Below are 10334 nucleotides of genomic sequence, written 5' to 3' on the forward strand. Positions count from 1 at the left end.
TACTCTTACACAGGCTTTTATTCGGGAGTCCGGGGGCGGGGGGAGGGGGGAGGCTTCCCTTCCCGGTCTCTGCCTATCATGGAACCCCATTCAGATGAGCTTGTCCTTCATCTGCCCTTCACAACTCCACCTCCCCAGCTACATCTGCAAGTAGGGGGAAGGGGCACTCAGGGAGAGCCCCCTATCTGCAGTGGCAGTCCATCCAGGTAGGCAGGGATCTCCCCTGAATCTCCACCTACACCCTAAGATTAAGACTGGAGGGGCAGGAGGCGCTCCGGCTGGCACCCTGAGCTCATAGCCAGCCAGGCCTCATGCCCCCAAGGTGTTTGAGGATGAGGCAGGTGTCCTGCAGCCTTTCCCTTTCAGAGCACCTTCAGCCAAGAAGCATCTTGTTTGTGGGGTGAGGGGCAGTGTGGGGGAGATGGCAGGAGGACTGCTGACCTCTTCAGCCTGGGAAGGCAGGAGGTATTCCTGGGAATAGCCCCAGACTCAGATGGCTGAAGGAAGAAGCCAGGGACCTAGGAGGGGTCAAGGGGTTTCTGGGAAGCGCTGAGATCCGTTCCTGGAAGAGCAGAACCATGGCCACCAGGACACTGGAGGATGAGCACAAGCAGCCACAGGATCACTGCTCAGAACAATCTGCAGCTAGCTGAGGGGTGGACCTCCATAGGGACAGAGGCACTCCTGAGCCAGTGCCAGGAGTCGGGCTTATAGAGGCCTCCTGGGGCACAGGTCACTTGCCTGGAGTCCGGCCGGAAGCTGGGGTCAAGGGGGGCTACTGGGCCACAGAGCAGGACCTGCCCAGGAAACTGTGGCCTCTTACTTGGAGAAAGACAATGCAGTGTGGGCATAAGGCCAGGGTCTCCCCACAGGCCTTGCCTTTGAGTGGTGACCCCTTCAGAAGATTCCAGCCAGCACGAGGGGAAGCAGTAGCAGCAGTCCCAGAAGGGGGCCCCAGATATGACCAGGGCCCTGGTTCAGCCCTGACTTGATGCTAGGTTTTTCAGGGCCCTCTGCACCTGTGGGGAGGGAGAGGCTTTGTCTCAGCCTGGACAAGGCTATGCCTGACCTCCCACCCTCCCTGCCAGGGGTGCAAGTGGGGTCCAGCAGCCGGGGAGGAAGCTCTTACTCAGAGGGTGCATGCCCCGCTGTGCGCATAACCTATGCTGGGGGCTGGGTGCTGACATTCTGGAGACAAGGAGGGAAGGTGGGACCAACACTACAGGCCTTACCTGGCAGCGATGACTGCAGGGCCAGGGTACGTGTGGCTTTAGCGCTGGCAGAGGTATTGGGGGAGTTGGACAGGGACTTGGAGGAGGTGTGCCCCATGTGGTCCCATGTGGCCAGCAGCTCACCTGTCTTGTCCTGGCCTGGAAAAACTGAAGCCAAGACCTCACTGGAAGGAGATAACTTTGCCTCAGCCTTGCCCACCTTCTGGGACTGGGGTAGTGGCTCCCGTGTCCCTCTCAAGAACATCTTGGGGTGTGGAGAACTCTCTGGGCTCTTGGAAGGCATTCTTGTCCTGCTGGCCTCTTTGTCTGCCAATTTGGAGATGGGCTCATGGGTTGATTTGGGGGAGGTAGCTGGCCCCTCATCCAAGGAGAACAGGCTGTGAGACACCAACAAGGAAGGGGTCTCAGTCGTTAAGGAAGGTGGAGCCTCCCTTGCGGTGGAGGGGGGCTCCTCCGTTGCTACGGAAGATGGGGCCTTGGTTTCTACAGCAGGTAGAGCCTTGGTTTCCAGGGAGCCTGAGGCCTCTGTTACCAAGGAGGCTGGAGTTTCTGTTGCCAGGGAAGAAGGGATACGGCTTTTGCCAGAGCCTGAAGCTTCAGTTGCCAGGGAGGATGGGGCCTCGGTTACCAGGCCAGGCAAATCCTGAGCCTCTTCCCGGCCCGCGACGGGTTCTGACAAGAAACAAGGCCCGCGTTAGTGCTGTGGCAGGACCCCACATCCCTGCCCCACCACAGTCACGGTGAGCGACCAAATGTCCTGTGATCTCTCTCTCACACACACACGCTCTCCAGCGAATCTGTCCTTCATTGATAGTAAGTTTTATTTTATTTTAGCTTTATAACAGTGTCCCCTCCATCCACCTCCGTGTCCAACTCTGCCTCTCTCCGCACTCACACAACCACTTGTTCAGGGGACTCTCCAGCTAGCTGTGTGTCCCTAATGCGTCGCCCTGGCCACGCCCACCATAGGCACCGCCACCTCGGGGACCCTTTCCTCGAACTCAAGCTCAGGAGCCCACCCCCCTCCTGTCCTCCACCCTCCCCTGGGAGAGCTGAAATCCAGTCACTTTGAATGACAGGGCGCCGAAGTGACTGCAAGGCAGGCAAAGTGGGCTCTGGAAGCCCGATAGGGCGGGCCCACCACGGTCCCCAGGTCCCCGGAGGTGGTGTCCTGCCCGGGCACCGCTGGGGACTCCACCGAGGCTCTAGGACCACCCAGCCCCATCCCTGGCCGCCCCTTCCTGCTTCTCCCCACCCCAGGCCAACTCACCGCAGAGGGAGCTCTCGCAGCGGTAGCCGGATGGACAGAGGGAACACGGAGTGCCTTCCTCGTAGGGTTTCTTTCCCTTCACATTCCCCCTGTGGGAGGCGAGGATGATGCTGGGGGCCAGGGCGGTCCCTGCAAACCTGAGTCCCTATCCCTCATACACACACCTAGGCCTGAAGTACCCCGGGTCTTACTTTCTCCCACTAGCTTGCTGGGTTCCCACCAGTGCCCTCACAGCTCCCCCAAGGGTATGGGGTATAGGCCCAAATTGGCCCCCTCCCACATTCTTAGGCTGCCCAACTCAACCGTCCCCTTGGCTCTGCCCATCCTCTATCCCAGAGGCTCCCTGGGCACTCACGGAGGCTCATAGTTGCAAACCAGCAAATGGATGTTGGTCTCCTCGACACCCTGGAGCTTCTCACAGAAATGGGAGCCACAGCCAATCCTCTCTGTCTTGGCCCAGACCACCTGAAGAAGGGCAAACCCAACAATTTAGCCTGGGTGGGATGCCAGTAGCTAGTGTCTGTCTACACCAGTCTTCTATGGATGAGGAGAAGAAGATCTCTACAACCTGTCAGATCCAAGTCTCTAAGGACACACAGCTTCAGGATAAAACTCTAAACAGGGAGTTTTGTAGGAATTTGTCCTGAACCACATACACTGTTTCACCAGGCCTTTCTCTGAAAAAACTTCATTTTGTATATACCCTCATGAACTCCTCCTGTGTGTTTTTTTCTTTGCAACTTCCTGTGCACTTTAAACAAGGAGTATATCCCAAAGGAATGAATCTCAAATGGGAGAATCTTAGATATCAGCAACAAACAAAATCCAAGAAAGAGAATGGAAAGAGCCATCTTGGATGTAGAAATTCCTCCCCAAAGCACAAGTGAGTGCTTGTGAGGATCTGTTCTGCTCTAAGTCTGGGTCTCCTAGCTGCTAGAAGGAATTCTGTCTTAAGTGTAAAATTTTAGAAGTCCAAACAATCTTTGTGCACCACCATGGGCTGAGATCAGCAGCCTCCCCTTGCTATTTGCAGGCCCTGGTCTGTTTAGGAGACACTCAAACAGAGGCTAGTTTTTGTTGTGAGATCTGACTCTGGTTATTAATTCTGCACATAGCCCCCAGGACTGGTGGTTTTTCTGTTTAAGTTAGCTGAGGACAGCAGTGGTGAGCATCTCATAGGCAGAAATGCCCCCAGAGTACATGTGCACTCAGCCCTGGAGGACACTGGGGTGGGAGTGGGCCAGACCCACTCCTGCTGGGCACTTACAGCAATCGTAGCAGGAGGAAATGTGTGTGTGCATGTGTGTGTGTGTGTGTGTTAGGGGTAGGGGGGTAAAGTGAGATGTGGCAGGGTACAGAGGGAAGAGGACAGGGAGGGCTACTGGGCCCTCACAACTTCTTCATCTGGGTGGGTGATGTTGGGATTTTATTCTTGAAAGATTAGCACTAAAAATACCACTCAAAAAAAGCACTGGAAAGTGGAATTGGTGAATATGAGGGGGAAGAAGGTTGAGCTTCCTTTTCTTTTTGTAAGAGAATTGTCATGCTACTGTTTGAACAATAAGCACTGGGTGGAGAAGAACATGAATTCAATAACACTAATGTTAATTCCCCTACACACCCATACACACTTGCACCCAACATCTCTTATCTGGAAATGCAAACGTTCAAAATGCAGTGAGAACACTTACATAAGCAAAAAGTGGCTGGGAAGGGCAGGAAATGCTCTCAAGGTCTCCCTGAAACCTTTATACAGTGACCATTTGTTCTTATTTTACACATGGTTTTGTTGCCTTTTTTTTTTTTTTAAGATTTTTATTTATTTGAGAGAGAGAGAGAGAGCATGCGCAGGAGGGAGGGGTAGAAGGACAGGGACAAGCAGACTCCCCACTGAGCAGAGAGCTTTGATGCCAGGACTGGATCCCAGGGCCCTGGCACCATGACCTGAGCAGAGGCAGACCCTTAAGCCACTCAGCCACCCAGGCGCCCTCACACATAGTTTGTAAAAGAGGAAGAAGGTTAAACACACGCAGTGGTGCTTGCTCATCGGTCCCTGGCTGATTAGAAGCAGCACCCCAGACGCCATGAGAGATGACAAAAGAGGGACAGTGAGAGAAGCCAGAAGCCCTGCCGGACCTGGGCCAGAGGACGGGACCGCTCAGAGGTCGGCCAGGATTGCCCGGGACAATAATTACGGCCCCCGAAACTGGCTCTGCGACACCTCACTTAGGTCCCCTCTGTACGAGGAGGCCCAGAAGGCCACCTAGGTTTTCAGACGATCGTGGTTCTTCAAGAGTTAACTGGAGATGGTTTGGGCTGAGTCCGAGAAGCAGACTTCCTCAGAGGCCTGCACAACACATGCGCACCGTGGAAAGACTTCTACGGAGGGTCTTGCGGGCTTAGAGTCCTGGGGAGGGAGAGGCGGCCCCCCTCGGCCCTCCGCCCCTCCGCCCCGCCCCCGGCCCCGCCCCCTGCTCATACGGCCCCGCCCCCTCGCCATGTAGCCCCGCCCAGTGCTCTGGGGCCTCGCACCTGCGTGTAGTGGCCGCACATCTGGCCCTGGTCGCAGGTGGCGGCGCTGAGGTTGTAGTGCTCGCGCTCGTGGTGCCACTCCTCCATGGCCAGCGGCACGTCCAAGCCGTGGCCCGTGATGGCGAACAGGTTTTCGCCGCGCCTCCCGCGCTCCTTGTTGTGGCCCCACACGCACTGCTTCGCGTAGGCCTTGGCGAAGGCGGCCAGCTCCTCGTTCCACCTCTGCGGGGCGGGTCGAGGAGGAAGGTGAGGAACGCCTTGGGCTCCGTGGAGGCAGCGGGGGGGGGACGTGGGGATGCCCACAACTCTGGGGTCAGAGAAGAAGGTTGGAGGTGTCCTGGGGGCCTCTGCAGGCGGAGCCCTCCCCTCCCTCGGGGTGACCCAGGCCGTGACCAGGAACAGTTCTGTGCTCCTGGTGGGCTTCTGTGGGGAGGTGGGAGGCTGCCTCGCCGGGCCATGGAGTTAGCCAAACTTGGGACCATTTACCAGCTATGTGGTTTCAGACAGATTGCCTCATCTTCCTAAACTTGCATGGGGCTTTGGGAAGAATAAGTGAGTTGATGTTTGTAATGGTGTTATTATTAATTAATATTAATATCCTTCTATGTGAACGGAGGACGGCTGTGCCCTGCTTACCTCCCACGGCTGCCCGACTGCTCTGAAGACCACAGGATGTCCAGTAAGGTGTTCAAGGGCTGCATTATTTATTCCACCACCCTCCACCCTCTTACCCAGGCATCATAAGTAAGAGGGGGTCAGCACTCCCCTCTCAGGTCCCACTCTCCCCTTGGGGTTGCCCAGCCTCCATGGCTTTACCAGCTCCAGACTTCCCTCCCAAGTGCTCTCAACCCTTGTCAACCTATTAAGCGTCTCCATGTGACCCTCACTGAGAGGCCTATTTTCAGAACTTTGGTGTCTCCAGGAGCTATCAGATCCCAAAAGCACCGTTCTCCTGGGGGCGGGGGGGGGGGGGGGACCTGAGGTGAGGCAGCTGGAGGGGGCATTTTAGGTTAAGGGACCCCTGAGGTTCTCTGTGTCCCTGGCTGGGAGGACAGGCCCAGTGTGGGTGGAAAGAGCGATTAACAAAGGATTGAGGAGAAAGGTCTGGATCCCATTAAACTTTGTCCTTGGCCTCTCCTAGAAATGGATGCCTGGCGGCAACTCTTGCTCCACCCTCTGGGGGCCCAGCCAGCTGTGGGAGCCAGACAGCCTATAAAGTGCCAAGAGCTTGGGTGACCCTGAGAGGAGGGGATTGTGTGGCTCCTCACCCACACAAGGCTCTCAGGAGCAGCTGCCTGGGGTGGGGATGAGAACACAGGGCTGGGACAGCCCCATTTTGTGACTATGGGTGAATCCCTTTCCTTCCCTGGGTGTTTTTGTCCCAAATCACTGGTCCCTGAGGTTGTCTCAAACTCTGGCAGTAAGGGGAGCTGGGGAGTGAGAAGTGGCAGGGTGTAGGGGACCGGGATCAGGGTTTCTGGGATGACCTGCGGGACCTCAGACTGAATAGTCAGCTCCTTCAGGGTAAGACAGTGATGTGGCCCCAGTGTCTGGCACAGTGCTGGCGCATAGCAGGTGCTCAGTAGACATTTGTCAGCTGTTGATGACTGGCTCTGTTTTAAGTGGTCTCCCTACGGAGGCTGGCTGTGATTCCTATTCTGCCTGGATGTGTGGAATCTCACCAGTAGAGTCATTCCTATGGGTCTCAAGGCTTCTCAGTCTTCCCGAGACCCCTGTGGATTTTTGAGTCCTGGCATCCACCCACACTGGCCACATGGTCACCATCTGAAAACAAGTCTATTCATTCATTTACTCATTCACTCATGCAACAGTCTGGGGGCCCTGTGCCAGCCTGGAGGTGAAGCCCAAGTTCACATTGTCATAAACGATTGGGCTACCACATGGTAAATGACAGACTCGCAATGGGTCATGAAGAGGCACCAAGGAGGGTCATTTAGCCCAACGTGAGGGTGGGAAGGAGACACTAAGCTAAGGGTTAGAACTGAGGCATTGGTCAGGTGGAGAGGGGAGGACATCCTGGACAGAAGCCATAGCATGAGCAAAGGTGTAGAGGTGAGAAACACCATCTTAGCTGGGGAAGGATAAGCTGTTGAGGTAACTGAGGGAGAAACGGAGCAGGAGAGGAAGCTGGCGGTGTAAGCAGGGCCCCGGACACACAGAGCCTTCTCAGGAGCTGGTGCTTTATCCCGAGGCAGTCAGGAGCCATTGGGAGCTGTTGAAAGGTACTGAACAAGGTCAAGACCATGTGTTGGATTATTCATTCTGGCAACGGAGGCCAGAGCCTGGCGAAGCAGGTAGAGGCTCTTCTAGGAGTCTTGAGAGAAGTCTTGAAAGACTGGACCAGGGTTGTACCAAGGGAGCAGGATGTGGGAGTAGGAGTCAAGGAAGATCGAACCTTCTGGGAGGTAAAAGTGGTGACAATTAGATGTGGAAACTACAAGAGAGAAAAGAGTCCACGAGAACTGCCACCTGCCTCACCCTGGACCCGTTCCCTCTTTTGTTAATCACATACTTACTGAGCACTTACTATGTGTCACACATGTTCTAAGCGCTTTCTACATATTCATTCAGTCCTCCCAACCATCCTACAGGGGAGTTGCTATGTTGTCATCATCTTCAATTTACAGATGAGGAAGCTGAGGCACAGAGAAGTTAAGTAACTTAGCCAAGGTCACAGAGCTAATAAATGGCAGAATTAAGATTTGAGAGAAGCCATCTGGCTCCAGAGTTTCAGCATTTACCATTCCTGAGATTGAGCCTGAGCCTTGTTCCAAATTTATCCTGGTGTCCCAGCCCCTGACCTCCTCCCATCACTTCCCACCAGACAGCAGCATAACCCCTGAATATCCAAACTGCTTCCCAGAATGTTGTCCCTCCACCAAGGTCCACCTCTGTCCACAGAGCAGCTCCTGGGTGATTAGCCCCCAGCCTCAGCCAACAAATCTGTAGGGCATCAGGGATCTACAAATGGGGAAACTAAGGCTAAGTGGGTTCCAAGCCTCAATCAGGGAGCTACTGGCAGAGCTTATCTTTTGTCTGTAGTTCCTGGTTGAGCTGTGTGCATTTCTAGGGGACTTCCTGGATCTTTGTCATCCTGTCTGACCCTGAAGGTAGGGATCATTAGTCTCAAGAGATAGGTCAGGAAATGGAAGCCTTTGAAGGTAAAGGACCCACCCCTAGTACTTTGCCAGATGGAACAAAGCTATAAGAACTCCAGTCCCCAGACCCTCAGGCTCACTGCTCTGTTTCCTAGGTGTGAACTTGCTCTGAGGCATGAGCTATGGGGTCCCTGGACATTGCTCATGAACCTTCCAGAGCACCTGAGGGTGGCCAGAGAGGATGGGCCTGCTTGGTCCTCAGGGAGAGCAGGAAGGAGGTGAATTTCCGGCTTTATCTCTTTTCATCTTGAGCATTAACATCTTGCCCCTAATTCTACCATCAAATAATTCTCCCTTTCGACAGGTAACCACCACCCCAAATCTGGCTTTCCATCCCAAATCTGGTTTCCATCATCTATAGGCATGTCCCTGTGTGTTTACTACATCTGCATGTGTCCCCACCAGTATACAATAGTATTTTTTTTTACATTTTTAAACCTTATGTAAATATGCCCTACTGTATATATATATTGAGATTTCCTTCCCCACCCCTATCAGTGTTATATCTGTGAGATTCAGTGTCCATGTTGATATATAGGTAGCTCTAATGAAGAAGATGAGAAACTGATGGTCCTTATTAGGTTAAAGGAGTCACCCCAAATCGCAGGTCTTGCGGTGTGACCGAGACAGAATGTGAACTGTGTGATGCAGAGCCCTCTCCGCTGCTGGCTCCTGTTCTCACCCACCTCCTTAGTACATCCCTCCTACCCTAGTGCTGGGTGGGACCCATCCTGCTGCCTGCGTTTCCTCTTCTCATTGACTTGGAAGGCATCTGAAAGACCAGACCGTTTTCACCCAGGTGTTAGGAACTTGTGTTCCCCCTATCACGGGCACCTGGATTTTAGGAAGGGGTCACTGGAGTGGGAATCTGGGTGTCTCAGGCCTGGCTCTACCAGCTGAGGGACTTGAAAGCCCCTGAGGGACCAGCAAGTCCCTCTGAGCCTCAGTTTCCTGATCTGTTTAATGGGACTACTTCTGGGGACCTGTGAATTATATAATATGTCTCTGTCACTGACCAGAGACATGAGTCTCTGAGGTAGCTTCAACTCAGGGGTGGGAGGGATTGGGGGGCCTGGCCCCAGCACCCCTCAGTCCTGGCAGGTGAGTGTCCCTGGCCACACTTACCATTTGCAGCATATCAGCCGCAGGTGGGGATGCCTGGGACCGGTAGAGGTTGTGCAGCTCCACCATTGCACGTTTCTCATCTTCAGTGAGGGCGCCAGCAGGGCCCACGGTGGCCGCCAGCAGCAGCAGCAGCAGCAGCAGCAGATCACAGGAGCTGTGCATGGTGGCCAGTCCTCTCAGCCTCTCCCGGCCAGGGGTCTGGCAGCTGGATTTAAAGTCCTTCCCACACAAGCACCACCCTGGCTGGGGCGGCGGGAGGGGCTGTCTGCAGGCCTGGCCCAGCTCACACAATGTCTCCAGGAGGGCTGGGTGCTTGGGTCCTGACCAGAGTTGAGTTCGCTCCCAGCATTTATCTCCCCTCAGAGTCCTTGGCAAAAGCCTTCTTTCTCTTGGTAACGGGGGCTCAGGCCAAGTGCTGTGTGTGTTCTGCAGTCCTCCCGAGTGGTGGACAGGTCCTCAGGGGCAAAATATAGTAACCCAGGTCACACCCACTGGGTGCTGAGGACAAGTAAGAGGACGGGAACCACGTGGACCCTGCCCCTGAGGACTGGGCAGGATAAAGAAGCTGTAGTTGGCTTATGGGAGGACAGAGGAAGACAAGATGTATTTTGTAAAAAAGATGGGCCAGCCAAAACTTGAATCCTGGTTCTGCTCCTTTGCTGGCTATGTTTTTGGCAGTTTTCTTAATCAGATCAGTGGCAATAATAGTACCTACCTCATGGTGCTGGAAGGAAGATTAAATGAGATCAAATGTATGTAAGACACCCAGTATGGTACCTGGCACTGAGTAGCAGTAGACAGGAACTACCCACATGGCATGGCCTTGGCCAGCTCTCAGCCCCGTGAGGAGGCAGGACTCCTGCTCACAGGAGAAGAGATGGGGTGTTTCCCACTCTAGTTGTATCCTGGAATAGGGCTTTTCACTATGGTTAAAATATTGGCTTCTGCGTACCCTTTGTGAATGCATGTACTTGAGGTGCTTGTTTAGAAGTGGGA

The 10334-nt window shown here is 54.3% G+C and overlaps 1 protein-coding gene and 1 long non-coding RNA gene across 3 annotated transcripts; both read right to left on the reverse strand.

Moving 5' to 3' along the window:
* On the reverse strand, positions 1–9654 carry PI16 (peptidase inhibitor 16). Of its 2 annotated transcripts, none has more exons than XM_072833222.1 (6): positions 9339–9654; positions 5035–5256; positions 2858–2967; positions 2503–2591; positions 1233–1904; positions 1–1019 (listed from the first exon to the last, which is right to left on the reverse strand). In XM_072833222.1, the coding sequence occupies exons 1-6, from the start codon at positions 9498–9500 to the stop codon at positions 898–900; spliced, it is 1377 nt and encodes a 458-aa protein (XP_072689323.1). In that variant the 5' UTR covers positions 9501–9654; the 3' UTR covers positions 1–897. The 2 variants fall into 2 exon arrangements, with proteins under 2 accessions (XP_072689323.1, XP_072689324.1); XM_072833223.1 differs by having other exon boundaries at positions 1356–1904; positions 9339–9547.
* Positions 7215–7692, reverse strand: LOC140637116 (uncharacterized). The gene is made up of 2 exons (XR_012034349.1): positions 7583–7692; positions 7215–7453 (listed from the first exon to the last, which is right to left on the reverse strand). It is a non-coding gene; the product is annotated as an uncharacterized lncRNA (long non-coding RNA).
* Positions 9655–10334: the final 680 nt, after the last annotated feature.

The sequence above is a fragment of the Canis lupus genome, chromosome 7 (assembly GCF_048164855.1).
Source record: "Canis lupus baileyi chromosome 7, mCanLup2.hap1, whole genome shotgun sequence".
In the NCBI taxonomy this organism is placed as follows: Eukaryota; Metazoa; Chordata; class Mammalia; order Carnivora; family Canidae; genus Canis; species Canis lupus.

Bases quoted from the DNA above. Each gene is read 5' to 3' on its own strand.
- PI16 (XM_072833222.1), bottom strand. From the start codon at position 9,500: ATGCACAGCTCCTGTGATCTGCTGCTGCTGCTGCTGCTGCTGCTGGCG. The intron at 5,257-9,338 runs GTAAGTGTGGCC...CCCGCCCCGCAG, and splicing joins CGGCTGATATGCTGCAAATG to AGGTGGAACGAGGAGCTGGC. The intron at 2,968-5,034 runs GTGCGAGGCCCC...GCCCTTCTTCAG, and splicing joins TGTGCGGCCACTACACGCAG to GTGGTCTGGGCCAAGACAGA.